Here is a 22130-nt window from a genome sequence, read left to right as displayed (position 1 = left end):
CTGCTCCTCTTCCTGTCCACTGAGTAACTAGACAATGGTGTGGGCTAAAGGAAGGACATGAAACCAGCCTCATATCCTGATATCAGTCCACTCAGTGATGTGTAATGGTCATGAGATTAAACAAAATGTGTCTGAGAATTACAGAGACCTCTTTACTAAAAACCCTTCACTCCCAACTCATACTATGTGGTGGGAAATGGAGAGAGACGATGGCTGTCCACATAACAGTAACCCAGCGCTGGGCTATGGCATATAGTGCCTAAAGACGGTCCAAAAGAGTCTTTTATTCCCCTCAAGTGAAGACTACAGCACCACAGGGGAAAAGGAACATGATGGTAGTGAAAGTCTCTTAAGATGTTATATAAGAGCAGAAATATTCCTCAGCAGATAAAAGCCTTCCTATCAGCCGCCTCCCCATGCTGATTTCCTAGTGCGTTCACACTCAAAGAAGCCCTTTGATAAGCACATTAGATGGAACGGCCTGGACACAATGGTGATGTCATGAGGATTAGCACGCTACCTTGCTTAGCGTAGGGGTGGGCACAAGGGCTAATTCACAGCACTGCAGGGCGAGAGGCTGAGAGCCCCGGCAGAAATGAGGTGAAGGGAGGCCGCTGTGCCACTACCAGTTAAAAATTAGCTTCTTTGTAGGGAAGGCTGGAATAAACACATGCATTAAACATGCACAATGTTCTCCAGTTTTTGGAGCATTTTGTGTAATTTCCTGCTGTATTGCTATTATCCCACAAACTGCCTTGCTGTCGAGGGGCCTGTAATCAGAGCTGTGGTGCACCAGCCATAGGTCAGGTGGTCCTCTGCCAATAGTGAAAGCTACTGTAAATGAAAGCTACTGTGATTCAGGCACAATGGAAGAGACCATAGAAACAGCCTCTTCATGCCTTCCTTTCAGCCATCTCCCCCACAATTTTGAAGTTGAGCTTTTATACTAAACCTCTATCTTTCTCCTTTCACCCTGCCTTCTATTCATGTACAGTACTGTGCAGTACATGAATAAGTTAAATGCGGAAAGCTCTCTTGACACAAGAGAGGGGGAACATCAGAGTGAAATTGTTTTCCAAGACTCACAGCAGCAGAGTAAATTGCTTGGGCCCCATTTCACTGAAAGTACTTCTCAAGAAACAGGTGATGTAGGTGGCTTATGCAATAGCTTGGGTTTTATTTTTAATCCTTGAAATAGTGTTTGCTTCAGTTTTGCAAAAAAATGGGAATATGATGCTTAAAAAGATGGTCGAAGATTGAAAGTCTAGGATTAAGCAGGAAATAAGCATGATGTGAAATGATGAATTGTCTAAAATGTTCATATATTTGAGTAGCAGTTCTTAAGTGTAGTCATAAGCAGAATTACATAAAATATATTGATTTCAAATCAAAGTGGAATGCAAGGTTGCCTTCATTGCACAAAAACCATCTCACCGGATCAAATACTGCAGATCTGGAGAGGAAATTACAGTGCTGATTTTTCTCCATGGTTACAGCTGGGTTAGTAGTGAAGGCTCAGGTGGAGATGACAGATAGATGTTTTCTTCAGCATAAGGAAGCCTCAAGGCCTCCTGCAATAGAAATCGTTATTTAGGAAAGGTTGAAGCACATAAGCAAACTGCTGGACACACAAACACACACACACACACACACAAGCACAAACAGACAATAGCGCCCAGTCAGTTTGACGTCAGCCACTCAGAGAGTCTCATTTTTATTTGAGGAGCCAAATTTCTATCAATACAGGTTCGGACTGTTGTGAGAAAATAGCAGCTGGCCTTGTTCCCACTCATCTTTGTGAGCCACTCAGGGCCTTGTGAATAGATTACACAAATTCCCTTGTCTATACTCTCTGCAGCCCCTATCTTTCATCAAAAGTGCTACTGAAAATCCCAACCTCAGCTGTGTTCCCATCCAGCCAACTTTATTTTCCAAAGTACAACCCCCACAGCTTCATTCAACATTTGAGAGGCATCTGAAAGCATTTTTATCAAACTATTCATAATACAAAAACGTTTCCTTTTCTTTTTTGCATCCTGATTGTCTAATAAGTTTCCCTTTTCTAGGTCAGGACACTGTAGTGTCTGGAGAGGTCTGCAGCACTGAAATATAAGAGCAAAGTTGATCTGGGGTCGGGTGGCCTTCAGGGCTTCATGTGGGCCCTTCTACGGCCATGTCTTTGCGCGGCTGCCTCTGATTGGCCAGCATGGGGAGCCAGGTTTTGACAGGTGTTTGGAAGAGGGACACCTGTTTGGCCATGTGCTGATTTAGTGATCCATTTACTAGGAGCTGTGGGCAGCGTCTGTGGGATGCCCAGAACATGCCAAGTCATTTAACAAAGAATTACAGCCGTGCTTTCCCAGCCCTTCAGTGTTACGTGCATTAGAATGTCACATCGTCTCGATCAGCTCTTGCACACACAGCACATGCGGTGCATCTTTTTGAAGATAATATGTACTATACTGAATCACATCACGTATCATGGAAAGGATCTGAGTGTTGCCTGCCCTTGCTCGATACTATCTGGTTCCCGCTCACCCACTGTGCTGCTGCAACTCCTCCCTAAGTGGCTTGGGCCAGTGGGTGCGGTGTACTGAAAGCTGGCCAGGCTTGTTGTGAAAGTAAAGCAACCCTGCCCATCTCACACAGCCGTGTCCTACCGAGATATTCCCATAATGAGCAGGTTGGAACTTAAATTTGCAGGTTGAGATCAGATCTTTGGTTCACTTGTGGAGAAAGTGCATAGTTTAACCTCAGTAAACACAGGCCTTTCAGGACCCTAACTAAAGAGGGTTCGTTCAGTAAACAGGAAATGAACCAGCAAGGCGTTTTCTTAGAATGAGAAGAATGCCACTGCTCTGTACCACACTAAACAGTAATGCATCTGTGGTACAGTGCTAGCCATTCATTATCCAGAGCACTTCTCTCTCCCTTTCTCACTCTCCTCTGGGCATTGGGGACACTTATGTTTGAAGAGATGTGGGTGCTTTTCTGAACTTCCTTATTTGTGCACAGTGTTGCATTTGCGCCTCTTCAGTGTAGATTAACGTTTTTCTTTCACCCCCCCCCCAAAGTTTACATCCTCCAAAAAACATGTGCATGTGAGTGCATGGAGATGGAGCGGTTGGGATTTAGCATCATCTGGTTTTAACGAGCAACAATATTGTGCAGGAGTCTCATGAAGCCATGGCACAGGTTTTAGGAAATGTAACTTACACTGAGGTTGTGGTGAGCAGCGCTGGGTTAGCCGCATTGTCTGCACAGACCTAAACGTACTGTCACATCGCTGTCAGAGGATGTAGCAGCTGTAGAAATGCCCCCCTCCCCTCCCTCGCCCCTCTCTCTCTCACACACACACACACACACAAGTCACACATTTTCACACCCAACACAACACGCAGACATTGCACATATGCACCACACACACCTACTTGTATAGTTTCTGTTTCTCTCTCTCTCACTCACACACACACACATACACACATTTTCCACTTTGTTGGGTGATGAAGACCGCAAACAGAGAGTAAGGTCTCATTAGTGTGTGTCGGTTCCCCTTTCCTGCCTCACACTCTGACCCCTGCATCCACAGGAGTCAGCGACCTTCCTGTAGACACGAGGCCTCTGAGGCAGCCCACAGACAGGGCAGAGTGCTGCTGTGGACCTGCAGGAGACTGATAGAGGAACATTGAGAGCCACACATAAATCATGTTTTGATGTACACTGCCTTGATATCACAAGCTGTCACATGCTGTCAGCAAGTCTTGTTAACACTGCTATTCAGAGCTGTAATGAGGAGCAGAGAACAGCCTGTATGAAAGTGAATACAGGAGCACAGCGTTGCATATATTTGTTTAGCTGTATGGTTTTCTTTTCCCCTTGAGGTTAGAATAGGCTCTTTATAACGCCGCAACACGCCATCCTAAAAGAGCTCTTTGCTTTTACAATAATTGCTAAATTTCACGCACAAATAAGCATCTTTGACCACATTTGATAATCCATTTTATTCCCCACATGCATTAAATTTGATAAGATCCCATGAGTGACGACCATGCTGAATTACAGTCTGGGACAGTCTTAAAGTGCTCTGCTGTAGGATCTTCTTAAGCAACTGTTTCTTCCAGCTGGGTACCTTATGATAACTGAAATATAATGAAAAATGCAAACACACACTCGCAGAAAGAGAGGGAAGAACAGAGGGATGGAGGGAGGGAGGGGACTGAGAAGGAGAGAGAAAGAGAGGAAAAGGGTGGAGGATAATATTTTGTTTCTCTGAACACTTCTGACGAGTGAAAGGATATAGAGTGACATTTCAGTTTCCCCATGGTACAGAGCCTTGCATTGAACTACAGTTTAGCCCAGCATTGTACTGCAACAAAGAAACAATTGAACATTCAGCATATGTTGATATTTGTACGTTTGCTTCATGTTTTTCTGGTAGAAATCTATATATTAGGCAACAAGCAACACAAACACAGAACCACATCTTGTATTCTGTTTTTTCCAACTGTGCAATTTCATTTCAGAAATTGAGAAACAAAGGCCATAATGACTGTGCTAGTCCTGATCCTGATGACTGTTTTGGGCACAGCCCCCTCATGGACGACCATTTCGGCAAACTAAGCGAAGACAGTGATTTAATGTACAAGCGCTGTGGTGTAAGTACTTCCCTTGTCCCCTGCTGTTTTGTGTTGATTCCTGTCTTTATGTTGATGTTCACTACAGGCGCTAAACAAGAAAGAACACAGAGGTTGTGATAGCCCGGACCCCGATGCCTCATATGTCCTCACTCCTCACACAGAAGAAAAGTATAAAAAAATTAATGAGGAGTTTGATAATATGATGAGAAATCATAAAATCGTAAGTACTGTAAATGCAACATCTTTGCTTGGCTTTGTGGCACAAAGGATTTTCACTCCTTTTTTTCATTTAACTTTTTCCTCTTTTTGTTACCCCCCCCACCTCCCAACCCCTCAGATCTTCTGTCAACTTTTTCAGAACTACTCTCTCTCAAGATTAATGCTCCCTTCACTGGGTGTGCATTTGTTTCTTACGTTGATTTGTTCAACAACTGATGTTTTGACACACCCTGATAAGATCACATTTCAGGTGAACAGGTGTAATGTTGCATGCTTCTGCTGGAAGGATTACACCCTAGCGTTGTGATCATGTTATCTTAAATCAAGCAGGAGTTGTAATTTAAACACATCAGGAATGTACACTTAATACTTGCTCCCATATCGCGAATTTTTCATAAAGATCTAGAATTCTGTGATTTAAAGTTCCATCTCACACATGATTGTCATCTCATAATATAACAAAGAAACCAAAAAGACTTCACAGTTTATTGTTAATGTAATGTCTACAATGTCTCCTTCCAGATCTTTCTGTTACCTTTCTCTCAGCACAGTGTAACATAAAATGTGTTATGCTCCTAAGCAGTTTCAACAGTAAAGTGTTCCCAGAGCACACTAATACTGCTCTATCATTAAGCATCTTCCCCATCCTTCATCACGTCCCATTTTGGCTAAAATACCGCAAATCTTTTGTGATCTTATCATGCGTGACAATATTAGAATTATGCAAGAACATAGTGCTTACTAAGCAGTCGTTTTCTCTATGTTCCTGACATGAAGAGCATCACTGTACCATTAACAAACTAATGATAACACCTGACTGGCTCAGAGGATAATGCTATGATGAAACGTTTTCACTGCCACCTGTCATTCTCACTTAACGCTTTGCACAGTCAGCACTGTGTAGGTAAATGCAAGTGAGTCACGATTCTTGTAGATGTGAATCCCCGCAACCCCTCTCTGCTGTGCTGAGAAACACATTGTGCAGTCGTGTTTCAAAAGGCAAAAGTACTACTGAAGTGCTGACTGCTGTAATGCCGAAGTGATCACTTGAATGCATGTTTTTGGATTTTGTGTTTTCTGTGTGTTGCCGTAGCACTGAAGATTTATGTGCATTCTGTACAATGTTAATGACATTAAGTGTTTTTCTCACACGCTGTTCCCTGGATGTCAGGCAGAAATGTTTCTTAAAATATTCTGTTATAAAGCAACTGCTAATTTTAAAATGCACAGCAGTTGATGCTGTTTTGCAGTTCTTTAGTGCTCTCTGCCTGATTATTTTGTGAATTTGTTCATTTAATAAAGCACATCCTCAAGGGTTACTCTCTGTTAATGATGCCATGACAATCCTTCAGACCTTGGATTTCGAGTGCGTTTGTGTGTAAATATCTGTGTGTGTTTGTCTCCCTCTTGTAGCCCACAGCATTGCCTCAGCAGAACTTCTCCATGCATGTGGCAGTGCCTGTATCCAATCCTAATGCCATGTACCAGCCAGGAGGGACTCTGGGTAGCCAGGCGCTGGCGGCAGCCACAGCCTCCCTCAGTGACAGTGGGATGCTTTCCCCTCCACAGGCCTCTCTCCATAGGAATGTGGGCTCCAGTGGAGGCCCGCAGAGGCCCACCAGTGCGGGCAGCGCAGGTCAGTGGGCAACAGCCATAATCACAATCAAAATATTGTACAGAGGATGAGCCAAACCACTCAAGGCAGATTTATTAAAGCCATTTTGTTTATTTGAGTGTGATCACAGCATCTTTCAGACTATTGTGACAGCACACTGTAAATATTTTGTGTGGAGATTTGACAATTCTGGTGGAAACTGATCTGTGGTCTGTCACCCACAGAGGTGCAATGCTGTTTATTTAAGTTCTGGAGTGCCCCTGTGGCGTGCGTGTATACATGCACATGCGCTATTGTGGCTCGTTTCAAAGGTTATGTAATCACTGTTCCTACAGTTTACATACACTATCAGCTATAAATGATAATCAATCAAATGTTAGACTGACTTTGGCTTTGTCATGTTTGGAATATTCTGCAATGGATGTAGGTTGTTGGAGGCGTTAAGCAGTATAGGCCAGTAAACACAAGTAATTTGAGTTTTGAACGATTTAATTTATAAATGAAGCCGCATTCGAAATATCCATCCAGAGGACAAGTCGCTGTGCAGAGGTCAAGCTCATCTAACAGGCTACGAAACGTAGCTAAGCAAGATTTCATTTCCTGCAGGTGTGGACGCAGCACTAGCTGGCCAAGTTTAACAGGCTGGCTTTGTCGTCTGTCTTTGCATACACATATCACAAATAAATACACCACTAAAAAAGTGATCAGAGTCATCTTTACTAGCTAAGGTTAGCTACCTTTAGACTGGAGAAAAAATGTGTTTGCTGTGCAGCAACTTTTTTACTTCTCTTGTGTTTTCTTGCATGTTGCTCAATGCATGAGTGCACAGCATGAATCAATACACACACATTAAACTTTGACTTTTCCATTTGATTTTATTAGCTCTCTTGCGTGACTTATGCTTTAGTGATGACTGAATTGTCAAATGGTTAAAAGTATGTGTGAATTTCGACTGAGTTATGTGAACAGCAGATAATATTTCCTCTCTTGTTGGAAAAAAAAAGTGATGGAGCGCTCTGGCAGCACTACACCTATGGTCCAATACTAGAAGCAGGGGGAAACAGCTAAGCTAAAAACAAAGTAGGTTTTGAGAAAGTGTAGTACTTCTAACAATTCTTTGTTGAACAACAGTTAATCAGCGTGCCTAGCATTTCTCTCCTATAATCCCCAACCCCCACCCCCCCCCCGGAAACCACAACGCTTTAGAGGTGTTGCATCCAACCCAGAAGAATCCCCTTGCTTCTACTCTTGATGATAAGCTAAGCTAATGTGTCAAACTATCCCTTCAGTTTTTTTTTTTTTGCTCTAATACATATATAGAGTTTTAAGATGGATGGATGTAAGGGACCTAAGATCAAGCAGTCATGTCATACAAACACCCTTCAACCGTTGTTTGTGTGATATATTTTTTCACACCCTCTGAAATGCTTATTATCACACCTTTTACTGTATCAGCGTTGTAGAAGAATGAAGTCACTCGACGCTAGTGCTTGCTTGACTGGTATGACTCAGTCAGTCCAGATGGCTTTTGCAAGATTCAGCTTCTCTGCATACGACAGAAGTACATGCAACAAGGTGTGAAATGCCTCATTCAAATTTGACCACGTATCAAAATTGGCTGACACCTGCCCATTTACAGGGGGTTTACTTTGTGGTTGTTTATCACAATATTTTTTCTTTTGTTTTTACTCGCTGCAAGGCTTCTACTCTATTTTTTCTTTTTTTTCTGATTCATGTTGGATCAGTGTATTTCAAAAGCTAAAAAAATGTTCAGGTCCATGTGGCATTCTAGCATTGTGTGCTTTGATTTAAGTATCTCTCTTGAAAGCGTCTGTTTGGCAAAGTGTTCATACGCACCATTAAGAGAGGCTCCAACAGATACCTGCTTTCCAAGAAAATGAATAATTGCATGTTGGAGGGGTGTCCTCGTAGTGAAATGCTGCATTCACCATCTCCATCTTTATAAACATAACAAACACCATGCCGAACACAGCTTGATGTTGCTGTTTTTAATCATATCTCTAAAAAAAAAAATCCCCACCATGAGGACACTGGTGGGAGCACATGCCCTTCTTTCATTTGCTGTTGAAGATAGCGCTACATGACATTTTCATGTCTGGTCTGGCATCTCCATCACATGCTCTGCTAGCTTGCAGAAGGATGCAGATGGTTAATCATATCACTCTGTGCATCTCATTAGGTGGCATGCTGGATACCACAGACCTTTCAGTGCCAAGTGGTGTGGGCTCCAGCCCAGCGGGTAAGTCCTCCCGGAGAGATTCATTAGCTCTCTGTAGCGCTGCCCAATAGGCCTCCTGCTTAGCACGCAAGCTGGAAAGTTGCGTATCCATCTGTGATTGGTTCAAGATAGTTGTCATTATCATTGACTGATAGTGCCTTTTCCCTGCATATTTTCACTGCATGCAAAGGCAGTACATGTGTTGCTCCTGTCAACAGATGAAATATATGATATGCCTGCTAAATGCATGATTGAGAGATGGGAAATGGCTCAGCAGCATTTACCCAGCATTACACAGGCGACGCAATTAGCTGTCCAACTGACTTTGGCAGGTAAATAAGCTCAGTGTTTCCTTTAAATTTGTCGCCCCTGTGTAGCCCTCCCCCCTCCTGTTTCCTTCCCTCTATTGACAGGTGCATCTGTTTTCCCCCACCACTCTGGCAGCCCTTATAAGGCTGGAGAGGGTCTGTAAGATGCCTAGACTAGCATAACCCTGTAGGTATTCGGGCCATGACATCCCACTAAGTCCTCAGTACACAATGACCGGACAGCCTGTCATGGCTGCAATGTGCCATGTGAGATGCGGAGGCAGGTGGAGTTTAACCCTTTCCGTGTCACTCCATATAGGATTTCTGTCAAAATGCAGGATGGTGTTACGAAATTGTAAGATGGCTAACATTCATATCTTGCGGCAGACAATTAGGATATAGGCTTACAATTAGATGTTTGGTTAGGCATTGATTACAACGTCTAAAGGTCACCTCTGATTGGTTTCTAGTCAGCAATTTAAAGGGAGCACTGGGTGAGTTTTAAGTTTTGGGTGTGGCACCAGGGTCGCGGTAGAGTTGGGATCCTCTGCCAAGGGGGTGTCAGCATTTTGGCACAGTGTGAGCATGCTGCAGCTGTTGTTTGTACCAAGTGTGTAGACCAGCAGAGGCTACAGGGAGGAGAAACCTCTCCAGCCCTGCTGTCAGATGACCATTCCTGACATAGCTCTGATTTTTCACAAGTAGCAGCGATGACCACAGCAGAAGCCTTTCAGAGTGGCCAGATGGAAGATGTGCTGTGTGATGTCTTCTCTCCTGTTCGATGGTGTCGCCTCAGAAAAAAAGATTATGTGTTCTTTTTAGATAAGGCAAACATTAGAAGTAGTCTCTGTGTCCCTGAGGATTTACTAGCTGATTGTGAAAATAACCTAACTTGCAAGCCTGCATACAGTATGTTGATGTCAGAGGGAACATGATTAGAACAAATTTCAGTTGTTCTTTCTAAAATACGCCGCCTGTTGTTGCTCTTTAGTCTTTCATATAATGGCTCTACAGCTACTATACATAAAAAAACCCTTCATACTGTCAGTCCAGTGTGCAGTTCTATACATGTAGCTGCACACTGGACTAACAATTCTCACTTTTACATATACCTCATTACCAGCTCTGGTCGGTCCTTGACTGGTGAGCATTAAGAATGAAAGTTGTGGTGAACGGGAAGGATTTAAGAGCATGCTCTGTCTTATGCACTATGCCACATTAATACTGGGACATTACAAGCTGTAGGAACAGAATTACAAAGCATGTTAGTATGTTGAGCAGGTCACATCGTGTAATGGAATCAACAGTTCTGCAGCCGTGTCTTTCAGAAAGTTTTTGTCTTTTATTGTAGTGTTTGGGTTCTTAATGCTGTGGTTAATTGAATATGATACATGTATGCAGGGTTGGACAGTCGTGATGAATCATATCCATTTTGTACAGGAAGAAACAATAATGTCATAAGAGTGCGGGGCAATAGAAATTAACCTGTTTGCCATCTTAAACAATGTATAGACTCATGCAAAAGTCATTCCTCTCCAACTAGAAGTGTGTGTGTGTCGACTGGGACACTGCCCTCTGCCTTTTTCGTACTACTGTCCCGTGTTCTGGACGCCCTTTGGGTCGTGTGAGATCGGGAAAAAGTCTCGACCACGCTACATCACTGTTGCCATCTCTCTCTCTTCTGCTCCGTCTGTGTGAGATGCAAGTACTACAAACACTGTGAACTACGTGCACACAAAGAGCTGTGAGGAAACAGCGGACAGGATGAAGCCTGCACTTCAGATGAATTCATACAAACTCAAACAGTGTGTCACCTTCCTGCACTGGAGGTGTGTGTGTGTGTGCTGTAGAACATAATAGATGTGAAACAATATGAAAAAAAACTTTATTTTGTTTCTCTGATCCACTGCTTCAATCTCTTGTCTAGCTTGCTCGACCGCCATTACTCTTAGTGAAGCCGTGAAGGAGGGTCCAACTTCGAATGCTTTGTTTTCAAACAGCAGTTGACAAAATGCTGCATATTACGCCTTTAAAAAACATCACCCTCTGCCCCCATCCTGCCCGAACTCAGTTTTGTGAGACTCAACAATAGGAGTGTGCATGCCATCTATTATTAGAAAACTGTTTTTGGAGGCCTTGATTCTCATCTACCATTTCTTCTCATTCATCAAGAGATTTTGCCTGAGCCTGACACATGTGGGATGTTGGGCACAATAACTCACTGTGTTTTCTTTCCCTGAACTTGATGAAATGAAAACTAAGACTGAGTATTTCAATTGTAAACACAAGGCCTTATGTAATGCCCCCTCCCAGACCGTGTTAATAATTCAGTATGCTGAATTGAAACCAAACAGGTTTCAACATGCAAAGTTTTTCAGCCAGAGAGGATGTATTGGCACAGCCAGTCCATCGGAGAAGTCTGAATATCTGAATATGGAATGAGGGCAGACGTCAGAAAAGCCCATTGAAATGTCCCTACTGAAAGGCTGGGTCCTGTGTCTGTTACCTTGGTTCAAAATGAACTTTGTGGTCTAAGTATTTGTTCAGACATGTGTTCCCTTCTTGGCAATTAATTGAAAGAAGTGTGGGATTTTCTCTTCATCAGACATCTGAAGTCATAATCAGAGGCACATTCCAAAGATATGCAAGTCAAGTGGGTTTATCCAAGTCTGAATTAGCTGGCGAATACAGCACTGAGTGTCTGTCTGTCTCTCTGTCTTTTGCCCTGTGAAAGGTTCCAGTGTGTCATACTGTTATCAGGCCAGCGCATGTCGGTATAGAAGTGAACAAAGAAAATGATACAGTGTGAATGCGTTCTTGTTTTTGTCTTGTTGTCTAATACAAAAGAGCATCAGTTATTTTACTTATCTTTACAACATCAGCAGCTGCATAAAACGTGTATGTGCTGTGCAGGTGCACAGGAGTTTAGAAATGTTTGGATTTAGAAAATGATTTAAGAAGTGCTCGTCATTCTTGGATCTATTAAAGTTTTTACTTTGGTGCCTTTCATATATTTTGTATTAAAATATGCATTATTTGAAGATATATATATACTTAAGTTATTAATTTTAATTTGTACGGTTTACTGGAAGGTGTCTTGCTATATTTTTGATGTTCACTAGCTAATTGTATGTCACAGTAGATGTTTTGATATGTCATAGCAGAAAAGGCAAAGGCGCAATTATTGTCATTAATAGCAGCTTCATTACATTGAGGTTTACCAGTGCTGCAAAAGCTAGCTTACCGATGTGGATGGTGCAGAGTGCAAGATATGAGAACATTTTGCAGTTCAGCCATCCTTACATGTTGGAAGTTACACGCGTGTTTACCTCTGGTGTGACAAGACAAAACGTCTGTGGTGAAAGATGGACCGTCATGTCATCTCCTTTGTCTTCTTTTTCTCAGCAACAGCTTTCACAGCTCACTGATTGTAATCAGAAAGCTCTTGATATGCCATTCTGCCACACTGCAAGCCATTCCTTTACATGATATTCTATTTGTGCTATCATCTCATTCCCACTCAGTGGCAAATTCACTGCTTTTAATCAGGTTTGCTATTTTAAGGGCCTTGGTCATTTACTCTGCTAATTCTGTAAACATTGTTTTCTTGCAGCAGCCAAGTCTCGTATGATCAAAGCCAGAGCTGATGGCAATAGCTGCTTGTATATACTGTTGATTCAGCTGTGTGATACTATTGTCGGCATCATAACTGTTTATTTGACCGTGGATTGTTGCTGTTGTTATCTGTAGTCAGACGGGCTATTGTTCCATTATGTTCTTGTGCAAGAGCCCACTTATTGTGCGCACACTCTGTGTTTCATTGGGATACACTGAACACAATGGAGAAGTCAGCAACTTGTTGAAGTGTTACTGATCTGTTGATGCGTGGCAGATACAATTCATTCTGTCTTCCCGTCGCTTTCAGCAAGACTGTAACCACTGAGTCAACACTGGGGGTGGGAACCAACCCCACCCCCGTAAAAAAAAGAAGTAAAAATTTGTATATTTGTTTGCTATTCTAGAATATTTAAAAATTCACTATCAGTTGGGATTTACTTCAGATTTATTTATCTTTTACGATTCTTTTAAGATAATGTCTAAGTGTACTGAATTACATTGCTTTCTTTTTCTTTTTTTTATTATTATTGTTATTATTTTTGCCATTTCTTATTTCACTGGATGTAGTGGCAGAAATTAAAGATGAATAAGGTAAAACCATAGCTGTAATCATGTAAACAGAGACAGAAACAAATTGTTGTTTAACTTCTTTTTTTTTTTTTTTTTTGTAATTTACAAGTAAACTTATGGGGAGTTTGTTTTGCTCTGTTCTAATTTTCTTCTCTTCATTTATATTTTTATATCAAAATTCAAATGCACTTTAAGTTATTGCTTTTGTTTGGTTATTTTTTTCATAGCGATTCACTGCTGCATTTTTATTAGTAGATTTGTGTGGAATCTGCACTCAATCCCACTGCAGACCTTGTTCGCATGAGTCATAGAGGCTTTTGCGATTGAAAACAAGGTATTGGTGAACAAAACCAGGAAGAATTAATCTTTTTCTGAATCCCTTTTTTTAAACGCAGCAGTTCTCAGAATAGAGGGTGAAAAACAGTATTCAGTGTTACAGTAGTTAATTGTGAGAGATAAAAGTGACGACTGCGGGAGTAGTCTGACGTCAGAATGAATTATTTTATTGATTTATTTCAAATTTTATATTTGAGTTAAGTTTCAAACTTTTACTGTAGGTCTGTAACACTTTCATGTGACACTGTGAAACGCATTTATGTTATTCATTTTCGGCAATCTGTCCACACCCACTGATAATATTCGCCTTTTGCATGGGATAGTTGTCCAGTGATAGAAAGGGAGTGGGCAGGATGGGAGTTTCTAAAATAAATTGGTGGGGACTCATACAAATTTTTTGAAATGAGGAAATGACTAATGACCATGCACATTGAGGTGTGAATGATGAAGGAAGAGTCTGGCACTTTGCTTCTGTTTGTGGGCACGGTGTAAAAACAGCATCTAGAGTTCCTTTATTGTTTGTATTCAACTGTAATGGCTTCAGCTATTTCTTTTAAGCAGTCACAGTACATTTGTCAGTGAACTGCTCCTCATCCCAAGATGTAAAGGACTGACTTTGATCTAATCATTCACAATAAAAATAAAAGGCTCATCAATTTTGAAATGGACATTTTATTTTTGTAAATGTGCAGGATAATTATCCAAGTCTATTAAAACTTCCCAGAGGGTTGGAAACACTTAACGCTGTGTGCCGCAGCAGGAAAACAACGCTGTGCGAGAGGTTTGCTTGATGACTGGGAGTGTTGTCAGTCACAGTCCGTGGTTTGATGATGTGTTTCTGTCGCTGTGTACCTCTGCAGGGAATGGTTTTGTTAACCCCAGGGGCTCTCCAGGCGTCCTCAGCACACCCAGCGGCAATGGCCTGGGTAAAGTCATGCCCACCAAGTCTCCACCACCCCCTGGAGGGAACATGGGAATGGGAAGCCGCAAGCCAGACCTAAGGGTTGTTATCCCTCCATCTAGCAAAGGGATGATGCCCCCTCTGGTGAGTACAGAGCACACCACAGCATACGAGTATCACCAGCTAAAGGACCTTTAAATTTCTCTGCTGCGGGGCAGACCAGACCTTTCCTTAGTGTCTTAATCTCGACATTCACAGCAGAATGTGCCATCAGTGTAGCATGTTGTGCTAGTGAGGTTGTCACCTCACCAAGGACTCTCTGCCAAGTGGCACTCGCAGTGTGCAGGCCACATCTGAGCAGCATTCCTCTTGTGCTGCGTTCGTCTTAGATCACCTCCATTAAAATGTTGGCTGAGCCAAGAATCCGCAGCCCAGGTGTTACAGCACTTGCTGAATTATTCCCATTTGAATGAGAGGCATTTTCTAATTATAATAATGAAGGTGCAGAGTGCTGTGACCACAATGAACACCTGAGGCTAAACTACTCTCTCGTGGTCATAAATCAATTGAAAAAAAACTGTAAGTGGGCGATTTTCAGACACTGGCCAGCCAGTATACTATTTCCAACTTTTTGTGTCGCTGGTGTTGTCAGCAACAGGAGCCACTCCAGGAAAATGACTGTGTTTGGTAAATAAACCTTGGGTTACTGTTGGTGCTCCTCCTTTTGCCGAGCCACAGCTAGCCTGGAGTGCAGTGTTTAAACAACTGTGTGTTACCATGTTGGCATGTGGAATCAGTAGAGCAAGACAGGTATTATTGTAAGAGGTCTGAAACAGGTTAGGCAGTGGCTGGGGGAAAGCTCTGTTCTGTCTGAGCCAGCGGAGCATTTTAAATCGAGGCTGTGGACTGCGCCGGCTGTGGCAGGTCTGCAGACAGCCTGTCATTAGGCCATAATGGTATTAAATTAATCACATCTCAGTGTGACAGAGTGTAGATGAAGACTTAATCAGGGGCTCAGGGTGTGAGCCAGATAATATCTTGTCGCCCTTGTCGTGTCTTCCTGCCGCTATTGATTGAGTGTGGGTATTAAGACAGCCCTGGCCTGGCCACAGTATGTAAGATGGCAGAGCACAGAAGAAATGGAAGAAGGGCTTCTGGTTCCTGTTTCTGCGCTGGGAGGATTTGAGATACACAGTACTATTCAGTCATTGTTTGTACTACTGAAAAAAAACTTTATTTGGAATTTCTGATGATTCTGCGATGACTGAAATGTCCCAGTAAGAATCAGATGAGCGTTGGTCAGTATCCATAACGGTTCTGCTGCCATACTAAACTCTTTGTTCTTAACTTCAAACGTCTTTCATTCAGGATTTGACCGTTTCTTCGGCATCGTTTACCCAACAAACTATAGCTTCAGAAATTCACATTCACATGTCATTGCATGGAACATTGACAACTGAATGGTAAATAAAGACAAGATGATCAGGTGCCTTTGGACAAAATGCTTCTTGAGCAAAACAGCAGGCTACAGACTGAGATTGAAAATGTGATTTTACAAGGACTGCAGAAGTCATCCGCCCTTATTGTCCCTTCTGCTGTAAAATCTAGATAGCTGGCGCTATTTTCCAGAGCGATTTACAGTTGCTCTGCTTCTTAACCCTGCCTTTCTTCTTTTCTTCTGCTGAGGGCAGTCGGAGGAGGAGGAAATGGATTTGGTGAGTTCTGACAAAATGCCTGGGCAAATGGCTGAAATGTGAACATGCTTCCGGTAATCACACATGCTAGACTAAAGGCAGTGCTCAGACCGGAGATTGGCTCTCAGGACTGCCAGCAATAATAAATTAAAAAAAAATGTTTTGTCACTGCATGTTTTTGGGTTTGGCCTGTGAAAATTGCCTCAGCCTGTTAAATTGGCTCCTCCGTTTCCAACACGTCAATGTTAGTCATATATCACCAGGAGTGTGTAAGAGAGTGAGAAAGAAAGAGACTAAAAGCTAAGCCCAAATTAATGCTCATTGTAGTTACAATCCGAAAAGTTTTAGAGGAACAAAAGTGTTCAGCGGGTAAAAATATAAATAATTGATATTTCTTTTCTAAGGAAAAGAAGATTGCGTCATCTTAAATGACATCATTCTGTGAGATACTTGGTTTGGGTGAAGTCATCTGGCTGCAGAGCGTTGGAACAATACAAGGAAGCCATCAACTAGAATATGATGCAAGGCTGCTTCACTTGTAACCGCTGGCAGCTACTTGTTACATTATATCCTGATGATTTGTTATAGTATTGTCCTAAACTACGTCTGCCTTTGATTAGTGCGGTTGGAGCGTGTGCGTTCGTAGCTCACAGCGCAGTTTGCTGCATGACCACACCATGCCGTGCTGGTTTGTTTGCGTGAACTGCATGCCGGTCACTGCACTAAAAACCACTGGAGCTTTACTGTTGTGTCACTCTGGGGATTGAAATGTGTCATTTGTATTATCCTTTTGCACCCTCTCACTTCAGGGTTGATTATTTGATCATAAAACTAATCACTTCACTCACTTCGATTTGTTGTGCTCTGAGTACGCAGGCAACAGATGCTGCTGAATGGGGTTTACCCATGACAGGCGTTTGTTTCTCACCTGCACTGTCCTGAAAACTGTGTTCTTTTTTGTTTCTAACAAAGTAAAATTCATTAAACAGATTGTACTAAATGTGATTAATAATTTGTTGGCACTGTAGCTCCCTGTCAGGTATTGTTTTTTTTTGTGATTTCTGTTCTGATTGAATCTGTTGTTCACTGTAAAATGATGGAAGAAATTACTAATTTATTGGAGTTACTGAAATTTACTTATCTACTTTAAACATATAGTAACCATTTTGAATGTGGGATAAATTCAAATGAAATAATAAATATGTCCGTTGTGTATGTAAACATTGGACTTTATCCAGATAAATATCAGAAAATTCATGTAAAAAACCCACAATATCCCTTTATTATTATATTGTTTCATGTATTTTTTAATCCTCTTTTTAGGTATATTTGTCAAAACATGCAGTAAATGAAAAAGGAAGATCAGAATGTTAATTACCATGAAGCTACAACACCACCTGGTGGCAGCTTTTATTATTACAGTCTTATTTCTGGTTACTGTAATCAGTACCAACTTAAGATGAACAAAAAGGTCTATATTAGATTTTTTAAATGATAAGAAAATACATTTTGTTATATTATTAGAGTGTGGTATTGTAGTGTTATGTTTTGGGCTAATATCTTTTCTGTGTTGTTTTTTGTGTTTTGCAGAACACCCAGAGAATAAGCAGCTCCCAGTCCACCCAGCCTCTGGCCACTCCAGTAGTGTCTGTCACCACCCCCAGCTTACCCCCACAGGGCCTGGTTTACTCAGGCATGCCCACCTCTTACAACCCTGCTGGTGAGTCTGGCTTTGCTCTCCCCTCAGACTAAAAACAACCACGTCAGCCGTGACTGTTTGTACTGCATGCTGTCGGTTCCTGCTCTTTTCTCAGTAGCGCACGATGTTGTAGCTGAAATGTGAGTGAGTTCTCACTGTGTGTGGCTGCTTTTGTTTTTACAGAGTTCTCCCTGAGCAGTGCAGAGATCTCTTCCCTACAGGGTTTCAGCTCTCCTGGGCTCTCACTGGGCTCCATGTCGGCATGGCAACAGCATCAACTGGGCCAGGCAGCTCTTAATTCTTTGGTGTGAGTAACACACTTCCAAACAAAGGCACACTCTCCAGACGCCCTCACATAAAAGCAACACCCACTGTGCTCTGTGATATCATGCTGAATCACACATCTACATATTCCCTGCTTTTTCACATTGTTGAGACTAGCATTTGTTGTTTTAATTTTTAGATTTGAACACAAAAAAAATCCTGCTTATCTTCTCTACAGTGGTGGAGGTCACCTACCTCAGGGCTCCAACCTCTCAGTCAACACCAGCCAGAGCATAAACATCAAGTCCGAGCCCAATTCGCCACCGAGGGAGCGTGTCACCCCCTCTGGCTTCCCCCCTCAGCCGCCACAACAAGGGTCCAGCCGACAGGAGGTTCTGGGACGTTCACCTGCTGACAGCCTCAGCTCCTCCTGTAGCTCTTATGATGGCAGCGATCGTGAGGACCACCGGCCAGACTTCCACTCACCGCTGGGGCTGGGCAGGCCCCCTGCTGGCTCTGAGGACAGGGAGAGTCCCTCTGTCAAGCGCTTGCGCATGGACACATGGGTGACATAAAGAGCCTCGATCAGGCCTCCAGTCACCAGCCAGTCGGAGAGAGGGAGGGGTTAGACGTGGAGATAAAAGAAAGAGCAAGGGTCCTTAGAGCTATCATTATGATACTATTACTCAACTCCATTTCAATTTGTAAGACTGAGTGGCAAATGTCATAACACATCAGGACATATCTAAAGTAATTTCTCAAACTGATACAGGAACATTTAAAAAGAGATCTCAGTTCGCTGGACTGGGGTATATGCACAAGCAGGTGGTATCAGGTACTTGGTGCAATTCAGATTACGTTTGCAGAAGAAAGATGTTCAAAGAAAATTGTTAAACAATAGGCGGTAGATTATTATAGTCACTGGTCTAGTCAGACACTTACATGTAGTTGCTGTATTGCTGTTGTGCTCGCAAGTTGCAAACAATCAGAGAAAGTTTGTGTTGCTTTCAGGCTGAGGACCCTTACATACGATGTTCGCTACAAGAACGATATCTTAAAAATCATGCTGTAACCATACAAGACCTTTATCTCAAGTGGCCTCTTCTAATTTATGGATTCTGTCCATCAGGAGACACAAAGAACATGGAGTTAAATACCATTCAAGAATATTGATCACACAGTAAATATTTGCAACAGTTGAGACTACTTTAGTGAAGAAATCAAACAAACATAGCAACAGAATTTATCGCAATAATGGCATACTATTCATTTTATAATTTAAAAGAGTAGGATATATAAATGTGCAATTAAGATAATGCGAACCTGTCCAGTTGAACTGGTGAGAAAATCAACATGTTCACGTTTGTGTAACAGTTCATCAGTAATATAAGCCAAAGCTGTTCTTTTGTGTTGTTTTGTACAGTTGCTACGGTTTCCTAACAGTTCACTCAAATGCACCATTTCTTTCATCATAGTTTTATTTTTTTCGTGCTGTATTGCAAACAGTGTAAAGTCGTGTAAACCAGATCTTGAATCGATATCTAAAGCCATGAACATTTGCTGTTCTGTTTGTATAATTGAAACTTTGAGCCAAACATGTTCTTTTGTTGTGTAAATAACGACTTTAATATATATATCACCAGGGTGTGAGTGCGTACTGAATGTACCGTACGATCACCGTTTTCGAGAAAAGTATATTTTTGTGGATTACAGCCAAGTTTACAAGAGTAGACCCTTAAGAAGTAGATCATTCACTGGTCAATATTTGCTTTTTTTTTTGTTAAATTTACTGTAATCTCTTCTAAATTGAATTGCCACCATAACCCTCCATGTGTTTTAGTTCCTGACGATCAATTTGTTTTCCTCTCTCTTTATCAGTGATGACTGTTTGTCCTGAAGACATTGTAATAACAATGCTGTGAGGTTGAAGTTCGAGTTCTGAAGCTATTTTCATATTTGTGAAGGATGATCACAAGGCTAGGGGAAATGGGGTTTCTGCCCTCCTATTGTTAACTTGTGTTAGTTGTATACCAGCTGCTGCTGAATACACTGCCAACATTAAAACCCAAGGTCCCAGCCCCACACTGAAGAATAATCTATTGTTATTGCATGTAGCTCAACTGAAAAGCTTGCCATCTCTAAAGCCCTTTCCACTCTTCTGTTATTGGTTAATAGAATACAAGCAGGAGACAGAAAATGTGGTAAAAGTGGCTGCTGACCTTCACTCAAAACTTATCCTGCCCGTGCCCGTACACGGTTGTAAATATTGCAGTCTACTTGAAATGTCAGTCATGATTATGTACAAGAAAAAAAAAATACTTGTGTGTTTCCTTAATTGGCCCCAGAAATTGTATCTTAAATCAATACATAAAGAGTACTATAGGCCTAGGAACTTTAGGAACCAGAAAAGTGAAAATCTGAAGGCGTTGAAGTCATGTTGCCTGCGTTATCTGAGACAAGGAGGCTGTGGCTTGTTTTCTTCTCCATCATCACAGAATCAAATAATTCAGCAGCTAACTCATAATAGCACCAACAAAGAAATGTCACTGACTTCAATCTCACTGCTGGATTGCACACATTTGTTTGAGAAGTTTGCTGTACGAGAAAGGAATCACACTGCATTCACCGTGACATATCTTGTGTGGGTTCCTGAGGTTTCTGTTCTCGCCGTCCCATCATCAGCTCCATGGTAGTTCTCAGCATACACCCGTAATGATCTATGCAGCTTCAGCCCCGATTCTCATGACGTATACAGAATATGATGTCATTGCAGGTCATATTTAGTCAAAAGTGCAGCAGGATGAAGAGTATCTGAGAGTAGACTGTTAGCCTCTTATACTGAAGTGCCACAGCTGCAGGTTACTGGACTACAAGTCACATTCAATTCATCTTATTAAATGATTAATTTGGATATACCCCCAGGGCAATCTCTTCATGTTCATATCCACTGATATACTTTACACAATGTGTCCATAATGTAATCCAGTCAAACACAGCTGGTGAAAATAGCAATAATAAATGACTACAACAAAAAACGTCTGCCTGTCCGGGCAGCACCACCTCGTAGTTGAGCACATACTTAAGCACTTGATGACATATCAGGGAATTTTGTAGTTTCTCTATCTACAGTATATGCACAGTTAGGTAATGCCTTATCCCAAAGAAAAATTAAACCATTTTTCTTCTATCTTCTCTCGGTTTGAAAAAAAAAAAGAAAAAAAAAACGACAATGCAGACGTCACTCAAACATGACCAGGCCTGCCTCTTCTCAGAGAAGACTCACACAATAAAATGCCCTGTGAATGCACTGTGATACACTTTGCTCTTTTGGTCTACGTCCAAATTGTGCACAACTGATGAATGTGAAAGGAAGGAGTAAACGATGAACCTTTGTCAAGGAATTTCTTCACTTTGCTGTTTAAGAGTACACTGCTTTGCTTCATGGCTTTTATAAACAGAACTATGTGTTTGGTAAGTGTTTGTAGTTGATAGTTCACTTAACTAAAGGAGCTGTTTTCGGTTTGAATGCTCAGACCGTTTGGCGGCACAAGCTGGACTTTGTTGCCAATAATGAAATTATTTGTTTCAAAATGGAAAGAGATTTTAAGTTAATCAACATTTTATTTCCCTTGAATGTGTTATTTTATTTTAATCTTACAATAAATATTCAAGTGAACTTTTTATTAAACAATTAAGATACTATGCTAGATATTGTTGTACAAAATTTGTATTCTTCACAAAAGTACAAATATTGGCTTTTAATGTGTAATTTAGGTTATCTCTCTTATTCTGTATAAAATGAAGTACACAACTCTTACATAGAATTTGTTCTCCTGTGAAGTCCCAAACAGTAGAAACTGTCAACTTTATTAAACACCTCAGTGTATGCTCAATCTGAACTCACTGTCTATTCCTCTTTGAATTTTTCTTGAGAAATTGCATTTTTGACTGCATGCATCAGGTGGCACCTGAGGCCACCGTCATTGTCAATCACACAGTGAAACAAATGAAACAGCACAATACTGTTAAG

The 22130-nt window shown here is 41.6% G+C and overlaps 1 protein-coding gene across 9 annotated transcripts in view; it reads left to right on the top strand.

The window, feature by feature from the left end:
• mef2aa (myocyte enhancer factor 2aa) overlaps positions 1-21999 on the top strand; it is a 63521-nt gene extending 41522 nt beyond the window's left edge. For 2 of the 9 annotated variants that reach the window (XM_046393238.1, XM_046393237.1), the window contains exons 4-11: positions 4723-4857; positions 6270-6492; positions 8672-8731; positions 14403-14587; positions 16135-16158; positions 17728-17857; positions 18020-18143; positions 18339-21999. In XM_046393238.1, the coding sequence (XP_046249194.1) occupies positions 4723-4857; positions 6270-6492; positions 8672-8731; positions 14403-14587; positions 16135-16158; positions 17728-17857; positions 18020-18143; positions 18339-18675 (1218 nt within the window). In that variant the 3' untranslated portion in view covers positions 18676-21999. Of the gene's footprint in view, positions 1-4523; positions 4656-4722; positions 4858-6269; positions 6493-8671; positions 8732-14402; positions 14588-16134; positions 16159-17727; positions 17858-18019; positions 18144-18338 lie in introns of all 9 variants that reach the window. The other 7 variants (XM_046393240.1, XM_046393241.1, XM_046393242.1 and 4 more) reach the window with 7 other exon arrangements.
• Positions 22000-22130: the final 131 nt, after the last annotated feature.

Source organism: Scatophagus argus, chromosome 7 (assembly GCF_020382885.2).
Source record: "Scatophagus argus isolate fScaArg1 chromosome 7, fScaArg1.pri, whole genome shotgun sequence".
NCBI lineage: Eukaryota > Metazoa > Chordata > Actinopteri > Scatophagidae > Scatophagus > Scatophagus argus.
The sequence above is the reverse complement of the archived record's forward strand: the minus strand, read 5'-3'. Positions and strand labels throughout refer to the sequence as shown.